The following is a 16,330-nucleotide window of genomic DNA, read 5'->3' on the forward strand; positions in this document are numbered from 1 at the left end:
TGACTGGTGATGCTGCCCCAGTCGGCCAGGTACAGAAAGAAGAGGGTGAGCCCGAAGTAGAAGAAGAAGAGGGACCCATGTCAATGGAAAATGGTGATCCAAATGAGGAGGGACCCATCGATGAAATTTTGAATGACAAAGGGCCTGATTTTCTCACCTACATCTCCAGTGTAACTGAAGTCCCAGATTACCACCCTAACATAGCAGCGGCAGAGAAAGAAATTTATCAGACCTATCCGGACGCCTTCGATGAGAAGCCTGGAGAGATTAAGAATTTTAAACACCACGTCAACGTCAAGGGTATTTCGCCCTATAAACGCAAGCCATACCCGGTGCCTGAGAAGTACATGGATGAAATCAGGACACTAATTCGTCAGATGGAGGCAGACAGAATTATCTCAAAGTGCGTTACGCCCTATATTAATCCGCTCACCATAGTAAGGAAACCCAATGGTAATCTTCGTTTATGTTTGGACGCTCGTGCCTTGAATGACCGACTGGTCCTTGAGTACGACCACCCTCCTCCGCTTAAAGATGTCATTAAGCGATTTTATGGAAAAAAATATTTTTCAGGCATGGACATGACATCTCATTTCTGTCTTGTGCCAGTTGAGCACAGAAGACTCTTGATTGGATTTCTTTATTGGATAATGTGCTCCTGATCAAAAAATACTTTGAGTGAGATGAGACCAAAAGAAAATCCTCATAGTATTTTCTTTTCCCTGAGAGGGAGGGATATGTACTGGGCACGACCTGTACATTCGTATTTTTTGATAGTTAATTGCATTTAATCATCATGCGTGATATTCCGAGCAAGCCTGGTTTGTTTACATTTGGTGGAACGAGCGAGCGAGTCGAGGACAGCTGTGTGTGTGACGTAGCTGCAGGAGCAAGATAGATCACCCGCCTGACACGCCAAGTGTAGCTGGCCTGACCTGGTATGTTCTGGATTCAAGCGTCACACCTTCATGAACATTCGATTAAGAAAATTTTAAAACTCCTCTAATAATTATGGTAGCGACTTGAACGACATGTCATTTTGAAGGGAATCACATAAACGTCGCAAAGCGTGAATCTCAAGTAAATCCGTCGAGGGATTTATGAGATAACCAGCTTCAGGGGATCACGCTATATGATGACGTAGAAGCCCCCAAACTGAATATAAGGAGGGCTCACTTTAGCCTGATCAGTCAGTCACAGCTGAGTATTCAGCCTGGCTCTACACGCTGCCGTAGTTGTCAGAAGCTATCTTCGAGTAGTGACAGTCTTCATGCGGAACTTAAACCATCACGGTCATATGGGACTTATCAATTGTGCACGCATGAACTCTAAAATTATTCAAAGTCTTTCTGAACATGGACTTGTAATATCTGTGTGTGTTAAGGAACAACTTATTCTAAGTCTTTATATTTTTATCAGTGATGAACTCTAAAATTATTCGAAGTCTTTATGAACATGGACTTGTAATATTTGCGAGTGTTAAGGAACAAATTATTCTAAGTCTTTATAAACAGTGACTTGCAATTTTTGCCAGTGATGAACTCTAAAATCATTCAAAGTCTTTATGGACATTGACTTGTGATTTTCACCAGTGATTATTCAAAGTCTTTACAGACATTGACTTGTAATTTTTGCCAGTGATGAACTCTAAAATTATTCAAAGTCTTTGTGGACATTGACGTGTAACTTTTGCCAGTGATGAACTCTAAAATCATTCAAAGTCTTTATGGACATTGACTTGTGATTTTCACCAGTGATTATTCAAAGTCTTTACAGACATTGACTTGTAATTTTTGCCAGTGATGAACTCTAGATTTATTCAAAGACTTTGTGGACATTGACTCGCAATCTCTGCCAGTGATAAACTCCGAAATTATTCAAAGTCTTTATGAACATGGACTTGTCATTTTCACGAGTGTTAAGGAATGACTTCTTTTAAGTCTTTATGAACAGTGACTTGTAATTTCGCCAGTGGTGAGAAACCAATTATTCAAGCTCTTTATGAACTTTGACTTGTAAATTCTGCGAGTGACGAAGAACACATTTTCGAAGTCTTTGTGGACATTGAGTCTATCAGCCACATTGGACTTAGGTGATGAGTGATTACCTGCGACATCATCAGAGACATTCGGAAGTTCGAGACTTACTCATACACGACCAACCTGGGTGTTCCGGCCTCATCTTAACGGGGTATTTGGCATCTTCCGGAACGTGTTCCAGCCTGTTCGGCCCGGTGAGCTGGAGACCCGGACCATTAAAAGGACGATGTTGAAGACAACCCCTATCTACAATGAGGTGATGTGCAATTTGATATGCATTTAATGAATAAACTCTTATTCAATCTGATTAAAAATTTTCTTGTAGATAGGACCCTGCCTCCTGTACCAAGCCCTAGCTAGTGTCCATCCATTTTCGCCCTGAGACCTATATCATGCTTACGTTAAAATTAAAATCTTAAAGTCGGGCTCTTTTACTGGTACAATACATACATACTTACTTCATAATAGACTGTTATGCCTTTCAGTTTTCAATCTTCAAGCTCAGTGAATTTACTAACTGCTGCCACAATCCTCTGTTTGTAACTAGTTTTGTGGCCTTGTTTAGTGCTACACCCCTTATCTTTAAGTCATTAGAAACTGAGTCAAACCATCATCGTCTTGTTCTTCTTGTACTTCTCTTACCCTCCATAACAGAGTTCATTATACTCCTGGGTAACCTATTCTCCATTCATCTCCCATGAGTGTACTATTGACGCTGGTTTATGCATACAGCTTCATCCATTGAGTTCATTCCTCACTGATCTTTTATCTCCTCATTCCAAGTACTCTCCTGCCATTGTTCCCACCTGTTTGTACCAGCAATCAACCTCACTACTTTTATGTCTGTTACTTCTAACTCATGATTAAGATATCCTGTGTATACTCAGATATCATTCCCATAAAGAAAAGATGGTCTAAAAACTGACCGGTGTAAAAATAGTTTTGTCCAGGAGCTGACTTTCTTCTTACAGAATACTTTTGATCGCAACTATGAACTCACTGCATTAGCTTTGCTGCACCTGTATTCAATTTCACTTATTATATTACCATCCTAGGAGAACACACATCCTAATACCTGATATTATCTACCTGTTCTAAATTCATATTCCCAACCTGACATTCAGTTATAGATTTCTTACCTACAGATATCAATTTAGTCTTGGAAAGGCTAATTTTCGTACATACATATATGTTCTATATTGTTTTCTCTCAGGGCAGAAACACATTATATGTTCCCCAGTCCTGTGTTATTTGAAGGTGCTCAAAGATGTCAGCCTCGTGTCGGTAGATTTACTGGCACGTAAATGAACCCCTTTGGGACAAAATTCCAGCACCTCATCAGTGGGGTAGGGGGTCCCAGGTGGGCCTGGCACTCCTCAAAATGACTGGCTGTCATTTTACGTACAGTATGAACAAATTAAGAACTTACGCTGAAATGTTAAAATTAATGTAGTGAGAAAGAATCTACTAGCAAGGCTCAGTACAGCCATACATAATTCTCCATGTCTGTACTACTTGAAGGAGCTTGAATGAAAGGAAAGCACTCGGGATTGTGATGCACACAGATATTCCCCTGTAGACGCCTCAGAGATGAGGAGGAGGGCAATTAGCAAGGGATTACTCTGTAGGAGAGTGGAACCTGACCACCAAGATAACGGGAGACATGGCCAGAAGCAGTTGCAAACTTACAACATCATGTCAGCTTTTGTATCTCAGTTCCTGGAAACAACAATGTCCAAGGGAACCTGGCACAGCATGTTCGCAATTGTTTGGTTGTACTGTGGTTGAAAGATGTGCTATATTTAAGTTGAAGTGTTGGGAAGACTGTTACAGGATTATGAGTTCCTCATTTTGTACCATATTTGTGACTTTTTTGAAGATGGACAATTTTGTTATAAAGAAGTCAAAACTATATACATCCTCAGAAAGTTATGAGAATATATTTTATTCTAACAGCAGCACTAGCATGTAGTAGCAAGACATGATCCCAGATATGTGCACAAGTTCTGTAGGTAGGCCTGTCTGTTTGTCAATGCCCGAGGACTGATTGGAACCTCAACAGCAACAGCGACGGGTGTTCCAACGAATGTGCTATTCCATGCAACATAGGGTGAAAGGCTGCATTGCAATGGATGCAATCACATCAAGCACATGTTGTGAAGAGTAGATCAAAGACATGGTGATCATTAATGATAGTGGTAGCAGACGATAACTCTGAAGATACTGGTTTTGTGACCAATAATTATAGGACCTTTCTCCTTTGTTTGTTGCGTGCTGCCTCATCTGTAAATATTGGAAACAATTTTGAAGGACACCCTGTATATTTACTGGTACTAAATGTTGTAGTAGGAGTTGATTCATGGCTCAGAAGTGATTTAATGGACGCAAAAATTTTCTTACGGAATTGCAGTGCTTGTCATAGAGAGAGGATAGGAATGGTAGGAAGGGGAGTAATCATACTGGTGAAAGAAGAATTTGTAAGGTATGAAAAAAGTTATGAAACTGAGCAAGTGGCCACGCAGTTTGGGTCACGTAGCTATCAACTAGCATTCCGAATATTGTTGGTTCGAACCCTACTGTTGGTAGCCATGAAGATGGTTTTCCATGTTTTCCCATTTTTACATCAGGCAAATGCTGGGGCTTACCTTAACTATGGCCACAGTTGCTTCCTTTCTACTGCTATCCCTTTCCTACCCGTTCGTCAACATAAGACCTATCTGTGTCAGTGCAACGATTAAAAAAATCTAAGGATGAGGAACATAAAATTCTAGGTGTAAGGCTCATCTCTACAGATATTAGGCAGTTTGATGTTTTTGGGGTGTCTTCAGACTATTCAAATGAAAAATCCCTTTCATCTACATCTGTGAAGTCCAAAATTGAAGCCTTCTGACTAAGCACATCGCAAAATAGCTCTATAAATAGTAAAAATCCCGTCTGGTAAACTTAATACACATGCTTGACTGAACAAGATAGCCTCTCACAGCTCATAAAAAGCTAGCAGGGAGATAAAAGCAACTCTATTTGAGGATTCCCCTTTCAGCCAGACCTATAAGTGTTGTTCACTGCCATCTGTTGAGTTTTTTTTATTACATATGCTGGTAACTCTGGATTTCTGACCATTTAATATATTAAATTCCACTCGTGGACAACCTGTTATGGGTTTTAATATATTAAATTCTGCCTTCTAAGCGCTAGACAAACAATTGTCCAAATGGGTGGCTAAATATCTAGTTAATAAAACTCAGAGAATTAGAGGAGTAGATGAAACATTTTCTGATTGTGTAATGTTTAAGAGAGCTCCTCAAGGCAATATTAATAGACCTTTATGTTTTCTTATATATGAATTATATGTTTAAGGGAGCTCCTCAAGGCAGTATTAATGGACCTTTATGTTTTCTTATGTATGAATTATATGATTAAAGAACATCTTAGATCTTGCTTTTTGCAGATGATGTTACACTGTATAGAGAAATGTGTATGTTGCCATAAGACCTATCTGTGTAGGTGGAACATAAAACAAATTGTAAGATAAGGAAGAGAAATAAATGTTACAAGTTTGTGAGTGACTGCAGAAATACCTCAACAATGTTGTGAGATGGACAGCAGACAATGGTATAATGGTAAACAGGGTGAAAAATCAGGTTGTAAAAATTCACCAAGAGGAAAAGTCCTCTCAGTTTCAATTACTTTGTAGATGGCATGATATAACCTCATGGAGATCACTCTGAGTACCATGGTGCTGACATATGGAAATGTCTTCATTAGAGAATTTAGAAGGATTGTAAGTAAAGGTTACAGAGCCACAAACCTACTGCGGTGTTGTATCAGGGAAGAGGTGATACTCCGACGTGGCACGTCCCAGGTGGTGGATAGGGAGGTCCTTACTGGTTTACTGGCAGACTTGAGTGAAATAAAATAGCTCTCGCAGACCAAACACTCTCCAGAATCTTATTTGTCATCATATCATATTTCATTCATCACCTTTCCAGATTAGATCCTGAATTATAAACCCTGACCATGGTCAGGCTCTTGATCATTGATCAGACAATCAACCTAGTATGGGAAGTCTTCTATTGAAAGAATCCACCGGTTTGAACAGCTATTATATATAATCATCCAAGCAAAGACACCATTCGGGTGTGGTGGGGTGTCAGATAGAAGATTAAGGAAAGTTGGAGTGCCTAGAGACATAACGAACAATCATGCAGACTAATCAAACTAAGAATGTACTTAAGTTCAATGAGCCAGGAAAACTCTCATATTTGGAAACATTAAATATCAATTCATTGATGAAGGTTGGTAGCTTAAAGCATCTAATTGACATTTTGGATCAACACAAAATTGTGATCACAGCTCTTCAAGAATTATGTAATACTGATCAGAACCCAATTGAATCAGATGGGTATCGTCTCTATAAAGGACCTCCAGGTGAAAGAGTTATGATGAATGTTCCTCAGTTCGGAGTTGGTTTCTTGGTATACGACAGAATTCTAGATTCCATTATTGATTTTTCCTCAAATTCCCCACGAGTAGAATTGTTAACGATTAGAGTGAAAAACAAGATATACACGTTGATAAATGTTCATGCACCAACAAATGAAGAAAACAGAACTGACAAGGAGGGAACGGATCAATTTTGGGATGAACTTGACCAATTGGTAACAAATATACTGGATACTGATATTAAAATTTTACTTGGAGATTTCAAAATAAAGATTGGACATGAGAGGAGATTTTGTGTAGTGCTGGGGCGATGGCCAGCACATAAATTGGCAAACAAGAAAGGTGAACGGTTAACTGAATTTTGTATTAACCGTGGGCTAATTTTGGAGATGACAAGGTTTAATAGAAAATGGCATAAATAAATAAATAACTTGTAAATGTCCTAATGTTAAGTTAGGTAAGTATATCATGTGGCCATGGACTGTAAATTTCATAAAGAAATTTATAATGTAAAGGTTCTTCATGGTGTCAATGTTGATTCTGATCATTACATCTCAAAGATTAAAATCAAATTAACTCCTAAAAGGAATAAATAAACTGCAAAAATTATTAGGAAAAGAATGTATGATCCCAGTTCAGTCATTACTAATCCAGTACACTTTGAGAAATCCATAACGCTTTTAAGTGACAACTTAGGGACCACTGTTAACAAATTAAAAACCTTAGCAGAAGAAGTTTCTCCCATTAAGAAACAAAGAAAACATGCATGGTGGAATAAAAAGTGTGATATAGCAATACTACGCCAGTATAAAGCTTGGTCGAATGACCAGCAACAAAAAACTGAAAGTTCTAGGGAAGAATTAATCATTGCTAGATGATTAACGGCTAAAGAAATCAGGAGGGTTAAAACGAACCATCAGAAAGAAACATTAAAATCTATTGATGAAGCTTTCAATCACCATAAAACTGTTACAGGACATTTAAACAATACCAAACAAATTATACTTCCCCTGCTCTTCTGATGAAGGATACACATGGAAAGGTGGCTCATAATGGTTATGACAATGCAATAATTTTTATTAATGCTTCAAAACACTACTTAATAGTGATGAACCTGTAGATTATGTTGAATTTGATCTGTATCCCAGAAATAAAACACCTCTGGAAAAGATCATACCACCCGTTTACGATGAAGTGCACGCAGCAATTGATTCACTTAAAAATTTTAAAGTGGCGGGAGAGAATCAACTAGCAGCGGAACTTCGGAAGAATGCAAATGTACAGACTATTCAGAATTTACATAAACATCTCATTGACATATGGAATACTGAAAAATTGCCTGAAGAATGGAATTTTGCAATTATATACCCACTACAAAAAAAAAAAAACCACAATAGATCAGATCCTAGTAATTATCGAGGAATTTCTTTGCTGGATATCACTTATAAGAATTTTCCTAAGATTTTATATTCCAAAATTCATGAACAACTTGATAGTGAATTTTGTGAATATCAGGGTGGTTTCTGTCCAGGATGAAGCCGTCCAGGTCAAATTATCAGTCTCAAATGGATTATAAAACATGAAAGGATTAGGAGCAAAAATTTAGTGATCACTTTTGTTGATTTTCAAAAAGCTTATGATAGTATCCATTATGAATCATTATTGTATATCCTCAGTGAATTTGGTTTACATCAGAAACTTTTTTACCTAATTTTGGTCACTCTTAGAAATACAAAATCTAGAGTTAGGTTCAGAAATGAAATCTCTGAGCCATTTGAAATTCATACTGTCTTCGACAGGGAGATGGATTATCTCCATTGTTGTTTAATTGTGTGCTGGAAAAAATTGTGTGTGAATGGAATAAGATATGTCCACCGACTGTTAAGGTTGGAAGAAATATTCGACTAAATTGTCTCGCATTTCGTATGCTTTGTGCATGAGGAAGGCACTGACTGGGACCTGCCTGCACAGTGCATAACAAGTGCAAAGCACCAGTCACTATCACCAGTCACTACTGATCTGCATTTAGGGCAGTTGCCAAGGTGGCAGATTCCCTATCTGTTGTTTTGCCAGCCTTTTCTTAAATGATTTCAAAGAAATTGGAAATTTATTGAACATCTCCCTTGATAAGTTATGCCAATCTCACACTCCCCTTCCTATAAACAAATATTTGCCCCAATTTGCCCTCTTGAATTCCAACTTTATCTTCATATTGTGCTCTTTACTACTTTAAAAGATGCCACTCAAGCTTATTCGTCTACTAATGCCATTCCATGCCATCTCTCCACTGACAGCTCGGAACATACCACTTAGTTGAGCAGCTAGTCTTCTTTCTCCCAATTCTTCCCAGCCCAAATTTTCAACATTTTTGTAACGCTACTCTTTTGTCGGAAATCACCCAGAACAAATCGAGCTGCTTTCCTTTGAATTTTTTCCAGTTCTTGAATCAGGTAATCCTGGTGAGGGTCCCATATACTGGAAACATACTCTAGTTGGGGTCTTACCAGAGACTTATATGCCCTCTCCTTAACATCCTTACTACAACCCCAAAACACCCTCATAACTATGTGCAGAGATCTGCACCCTTTATTTACAGTTCCATTTATGTGTTTACTCAAATGAAGATTTTTTCATTATATTAACACCTAGATACTTACAATGATCACCAAAAGGAACTTTAACGCCATCAATGCAGTAATTAAAACTGAGGGGACTTTTCCTATTTGTGAAACTCACAACCTGACTTTTAACCCCGTTTATCATCATACCATTGCCTGCTGTCCATCTCACAACATTATTGAGGCCACGTTGCAGTCGCTCACAATCTTGTAACTTATTTATTACTCTATACAGAATAACATTATCCACAAAAATCCTTACCTCTGATTCCACTTCTTTACTCATATCATTTATATATATAAGAAAACATAAAGGTCCAACAATACTGCCTTGAGGAATTCCCCTCTTAATTATTACAGGGTTAGATAAAGCTTCGCCTACTCTAATTCTCTGAGATCTATTTTCTAGAAATATAGCAACCCATTCAGTCGCTCTTTTGTTTAGTCCAAATGCACTCATTTTTGCCAGTAGATTCCCATGATCCACCCTATCAAATGCTTTAGACAGATCAATCGCGATACAGTCCATTTGACCTTCTGAATCCAAAATATCTGCTATATCTTGCTGGAATCCTTCAAGTTGAGCTTCAGTGAAGTAACCTTTCCTAAAACTGAACTCCCTTCTATCAAACCTGTTATTAATTTTGCAAACATGTCTAATACAATCAGAGAGAATGCCTTCCCAAAGCTTACATACAATGCATGTCAAACTAACTGGCCTTTAATTTTCAGCTTTATGTCTATCACCCTTTCCTTTATACACAGAGGCTACTATAGCAACTCTCCATTCATTTGGTATAGCACCTTCAACCAAACAATATTCAAATAAGTACTTCAGATATGGTACTATATCTCAACCCATTGTCTTTAGTATATCCCCAGAAATCTTATCAATTCCAGCTGCTTTTCTAGTTTTCAACTTTTGTACCTTAATGTAAATGTCATTGTTATCATATGTAAATTTTAATACTTCATTAGCATTATTCTCCTGCTCTATCAATACATTATCATTGTAACCAACAATCTTTACATACCGTACTGCTGACTGAATACTTCTGCCTTTTGAAGATCCTCACATACACACTCCCTTTGTTCATTAATTTTCCCTGGAATGTCCTTCTTGGAACTTGTTTCTTCCTTAAAATACCTATGCATACCCTTCCATTTTTCACTAAAATTTGAATGACTGCCAATTATGCTTGCCATCGTGTTATCATTAGCTGCCTTCTTTGCTAGATTCAATTTCCTAGTAGGTTCCTTCAATTTCTCCTTACTTCCACAGCCATTTCTAACTCTATTTCTTTCCAATCTGCACCTCCTTCTTAGTATATTTATTTCTCTATTATAATAAGGTAGGTCTTTGCCATTTCTTACCACCTTTAAAGGTACAAACCTGTTTTCACATTCCTCAACAATTGCTTTAAACCCATCTCAGAGCCTCTTTACATTTTTATTTACTGTTTTCTACCGATCGTAGTTACTTTTTAAAAACTGACTTGTGCCTTCTTGATTAGCCATATGGTACTGCATTATAGTTTTACTTTTAAGACTTTCCTTTTGATCACATTTATTTTTAACTACAGCAAAAATAGCTTCCTGATCACTAATACCATCTATTACTTTGGTTTCTCTATAGAGCTCATCTGGTTTTACCAGCACCACGTCCAGGATATTTTTCCCTCTAGTTGGTTCCATCACTTTCTGAATCAGCTGCCCTTCCCATATTAATTTATTTGCCATTTGTTGTTCATGCTTCCTGTCGTTCGCATTACCTTCCCAATGGACATTTGGTAAATTGAGATCACCTGCTACAATCACATTCCTTTCTTTGTAGTTTCCCACATAGCTGATTATCTTATCAAATAATTCTGAATCCATGTCAGTGCTACCCTTTCCCGGTCTGTACACTCCAAAGATATCAAGTTGCCTATTTTCGTTAGAAATGAGCCTTACACCTAGAATTTAATGTTTGTCATCTTTAACTTTTTCGTAGCTTACGAATTCTTTGTTCACTAGAATGAATACTCCCCCTCCCACCATTCCTATCCTATCTCTACGATACACACTCCAGTTCCGTGAGAAAATTTCTGCATCCATTATAGCATTTCTCAGCCATGATTCAACTCCTATTACAATATCTGGTAAATATATATCTATTTAATTACTTAATTCTATTCCTGTCTTTACAATATTTCTACAGTTCAACACTAACATTTTTATGTCATCCGTATTTGATTTGCAGTTCCCTGTTCTCCTATCAATGCTCCCTAGACCAACCCATTTCCCTGAATGTACCTCCCTATTACCCTTGCAAACAAATGTCCTAACTTATACGTACCACTGCGGTTTAAATGAAGGCCATCTGAGCGCAGATCCCTATCTCCTACCCATCCATTAGGATCTAGAATTTTCACTCCCAGTTTCCCACATACCCGCACCATCGTCCCATTAAATTTCCAATCACCCTCCAGTCAGTATACCTCCTACACAGTATTCCACTGATAACAATCCCTGCTTTCTTAAACTTCACCCTTGCTGCATTTACCAGACCTCACACATCTCCAACTATGTTGGTACTTATACTAGATTGCCTTACGTTGTTGGTACCAACGTGAAACACTACTACCTTCTCCTTCCCCTCCTCCTTCTCTTCTACTTTTCTCAACATCTGCCTCAACCTAATTCCTGGATAACACTCTACCCTGGTTCCCTTTCCTCCACACACTTTCCCCACATGTCTAACAATGGAATCCCCCATGACCAGAGCCTCAACCCTACCCACCCCATTTGATCCTCTCCCCTCCTGGTCAGCCCTATCTTTCCTCACTACTGCAGAAGTTACAGTACTTCCTCCTTCCTTCTCTCCTTCCCATGACCCTGTTCACCTGTCTTTTCCTATCCTCTACTCTACCTTTCCCTTTCCTACCTTTTCCCTTCCTCCTACTTCCACACATCCCAGCAACAGTTACCTGTTCCTCATCTTCCCTCTGTTGTTCTACCTGGAGTGACTCATACCGATTTCTCACAGACACCTGTCTTGAATTCTGATCCTAAATGGAGCCCTTAGCCTGCATTCCCCTTAGAACATTAGACCACATGTCTTCTACAATTCCCCCCTTTCCTTCCCCTCCCTCTTTTTCACCTGCTGTAACCTGTACATTGTTTGACGGAGGCTATCTTCCTTCCTGTCTTCTGTGAGAATCCTAATTATCTCCCTCAAACTCTCCAACTCCTCCCTCATACCCCTCAATGCCTCGCCACACCCACAGTTCCTACACTTGCACTCCTTAGCCATTCTTTACGGGAAAAATTAAAATAAAAGGAAAAATAAAGTAACTTACGGGCCCAAGAATGCAAACGGAGGGAAATGTCTGGGATAGTACTCAAAGATCACATGACAATAAGGTAATTAATATTCGATTTCACTACAATACTATTTAGTCGCACTCTATTTTTATCCTACAACACCCTAACAGGATAAAAACTGCTGTTAATTACTGAATACCAAAAGGAATACACAAAAATTACTCAATTCTAAACTGCAATTAAGCCTATCCTAATTACAACAGAATTTTAGTAAGAGAGTTTCTACGGATACCTCTACTCTACAACACAAATATTTTAAAATAATAAAATAAGCACACTAAATTCTAATACAATGTTACTCGTATACTACTGTAGGGTACACTACAATAATTTTAAACTACATTCAGACTACTTTGGTGACCAACGGATGAGTTTAAATTAATTACTGAATTAATTTTATCCGGTAGATGCCAAATGTGTCAACTGAGTTCTTTTTTACGATGAGATTGTACAACATTCAGTGAAGAATGGGCTTCTTTTTTGCCCTTCAAAAAACTACCTCCATTGGACCCCCACTATCTTGGGATCCATAGGTTGACACTCAACCACTGATCTGCAAAGACAGGTTAGAAGGTACCTGATGAGAATAATATACCTTAATCACTAAAAGGATTTGTGTCTTGGGACATCTTGCAGACATCAGTTTATTGCTTAGTTAAAAATTGACTGTAAAAAAGAAAAAGTAAAGTACCTATGTAAACATTTATTTTAGTAATATGATTGATCTTACCAAAACCTGCAATATCCAAAATTCCCACATAGTACTTGGAGTTTGAGAACGGGATGGCTCCATTGATATGGTCCATGATATAATCAAATAACTTGCTATACACTGCCTTGGCCAATGCATCTCTGGCATTGTTTGCTTCATGTACTTTGAGCGGAACCCTGTAAAGTAGAACTGATTAGTGATATTCTAAAAAAAAGAAACTATAGAGCATCCAGGGTTAAGAAAAGACTACAGGCCTTATGGGCTTCATGTGTTTCAGTGTTGACATAATACCCCACACACTGCCACTTGGATAACCATTGTGAAATACAGAGGTTACATAAAATTATATGCATTGCCTAGTGTATCTGTTGCACACATACGTCATGTGCCTCTGTCCACCAACTTGTTGAACGTCTTCTCAAGAGGCGGACCATAGATAACCAAGGTCACCTCAATTTTCAGTGGACAATCAGCACACATGTTTCTTCCTTCTCATCCTGTGCATTGGCAATATTTTTGTTACATAAAGAAAAACATTCAGTGTTGGACACAAACCTGTTTTCATTACCTATGTGGAAGACCTGCAGGAAAAGCTCGTCTTGGCATTGTAATTATTTTGTCTTTCGACTCTTTAGCCTCGGTACAAAGAAAAGTTGGGCTATGTTCCGACTTTCTTCTCTATGTTTTTGTAACTCTGTCAGAGATATCTATGATGCAATGAGACAGTATCTAGTATCTTCCCTTTCTGTTAGCATTGCTCTATTTCCCCTTCTCTCATATTCAAAGTTCATTTCCCTGTGAATAATATGCAACATAGATTTCTTAAAACTGGACAGTTTCTCGTTACTGTTAATGGAAGTCAAGACTGTGTTCAGAGATGTCAGTTCATCTCTAAAATAGAATTGATGGATAATGTGCCACATTCCTCTTCTGACAAAATCATCATATTTAACGAGTCTGGAATTAGGCCTACTGTGAATTAACTTTCCCACTTCTTGCATGGACTCTGGAGTGGCCCTATGCTGGCTTCCTAAAACCTTTGCAGCTTCATCTACCACTCAGCTTACACTTCGTCATGGATGCTTTGTTTTAAAGTATGAAAATATATTAAGCACCATTTGTTGTTCCTTTCTCCTGAGAAAGTTCCTCACTTCTCCTGTTCATATCTTCAGACAAAACTTAAAAATATTACTCACTGATTGATAATATAAAATAGGATGTCCAAGATTATAAATAATTTTCAGGTGGACTGCCTGCCTGTTAGAGAAATAATAAGGAATAGATCGACACCACCACATCAATTAAGAAGAAACACCTTAAACTTTATTTTACCTGATGTGATACAGTACAAATTGTGATAGCCTTCTAAAAACAGCAGTCGTGTTCTTTTCTGTATCCCACCAAAGCATGAAACATCAACAAAGTATCCTCCATCACTCTTCCCATCATAAAACCAAACCTGCTTCTCCTAGAGAGCAAAAGTTAATAACATTAATTACATTATATTCCACCAATAGCATTACAGTTTCTATAGTGCCATGACATTGGATGTCTAACTGCAAGTTGGCCATGACATGGGATATGAAAACAAATACTGAACAGATGAAAACAATATAGGTACACTGTACATACAACGAATGCAAGAACAACAAAAGACAGTATATTTACAATGAAACACTATGTACCCCAGAAAGATGATTACTTATATCTGACAAATAATTCACAGTAGTTAAGTTGAGTCATACAATGTTGTGACTGCTGTACACACACCATCCTTTCTCTCTTAATTGTGATGCGAACTGACAAGCATGGCTGGCTGTTGTATTTAGTGAGTCACATTTGTAGTATTTAAAAGGATAAACTCAAAGATATCAAAATGATTTTTACGCCTTCTTCATTAAAAATGAAATGGCATATGGCTGTTTTAGTCCCGGGATGTGTCCGAGGACTTCGGCTCGCCAGGTGCAGGTCTTTGGATTTGACTCCTGTAGGCGACCTGCGCGTCATGATGAGGATGAAATGAGGATGAGGATGAATATGACACACACACACAGTCCCCATGCCAGGGGAATTAACCAATATTATGGTTAAAATTCCCAACCCTGCCGGGAATCGAACCCGGGACCCTTATGGCCAAAGGCCAGCATGCTAACCATTTAGCCATGTAGCCATCTTCTTCAGTGTTATATGGCACAACCAATGCTTGTTCCATAAGGAAAATAGGACATTGCTATATTACATTTATAATATTTGGACCTGAAGGGAGAAGCACCAATTGAAGTAAATGCCTATAAGGCCTGTAGTCTTTTCTTATCCTTGATGTTCTATAGATTATCCCATGTATTTACATGGTTTTTTTCACCATCAAAATCAGTTTGGAAGTTGTTATCAGTAATCTACCTATATTCTATATACTGTGTGTACCAGAACTATACCAACAAAAAAAATCAGGAATGCTCTTCGTATTAAGGTAAGAACGATGATGCAATCAGATTGGCAGAGAACATTTTCCTTTTCGAGAAAATGAGGTTACTTTGTTACTTCCGGGCACACGATTCAAATTGATGAACTCGCTGTATTTGCTGTGCCAGAGCTCAAGCTGCTGCCGTGCTTCAGGGAGGAGAACAGATATAATGCTCCGCGCGTACGCGCAAGTTTCCTCGTTAAACTTGCACAGGATTGTCCCTGTCTCTTACAGGCAGTATCCATAGTTCATACATTAAACAGCCATTAACTGCACACACAGTACAAGAACATACTGTAATTAAGACACACTTGTCAGTCAAGGAATACACCACATCGTTTCTCCTCTCATTTGTGGGTCGCAGTAATGTTCTTTATTATTTAACATCCTTCTCTTACAACATTGTAAATGGAATGAAATACTGAATGAAGGAAACAATATGCCCAATGTTTTGATTGCAGTACCAGTACATGTTCAATACGCAACCTCCCCCCCTACTTTGATGCACAGTTCACAACGGTGTAGTAGTGACCTATGAATTCTGTTCAAAAATAAATCATTGTTATAGTGATTTAAAGAATATTAGTGTGAACTCTGTTTAGGACGTGTGGTGTGTCACAAACGACCAAGAAAGCTGCTTGTATTCTTGGTACAAGTTCATCTTCTCTTTCTACAGGGTTTGCATAGT

The 16,330-nt window shown here is 38.2% G+C and overlaps 1 protein-coding gene across 1 annotated transcript in view; it reads right to left on the reverse strand.

Moving 5' to 3' along the window:
* Positions 1–16,330, reverse strand: part of LOC136858300 (unconventional myosin-VI) — a 384,418-nt gene that overhangs the window by 229,014 nt on the left and 139,074 nt on the right. The window contains exon 9 of the mRNA XM_067137739.2: positions 13,197–13,354. Within this exon, the coding sequence (XP_066993840.2) occupies positions 13,197–13,354 (158 nt within the window). The remainder of the gene's footprint in view (positions 1–13,196; positions 13,355–16,330) is intronic.

This window comes from Anabrus simplex, chromosome 1, assembly GCF_040414725.1.
Source record: "Anabrus simplex isolate iqAnaSimp1 chromosome 1, ASM4041472v1, whole genome shotgun sequence".
NCBI lineage: Eukaryota > Metazoa > Arthropoda > Insecta > Orthoptera > Tettigoniidae > Anabrus > Anabrus simplex.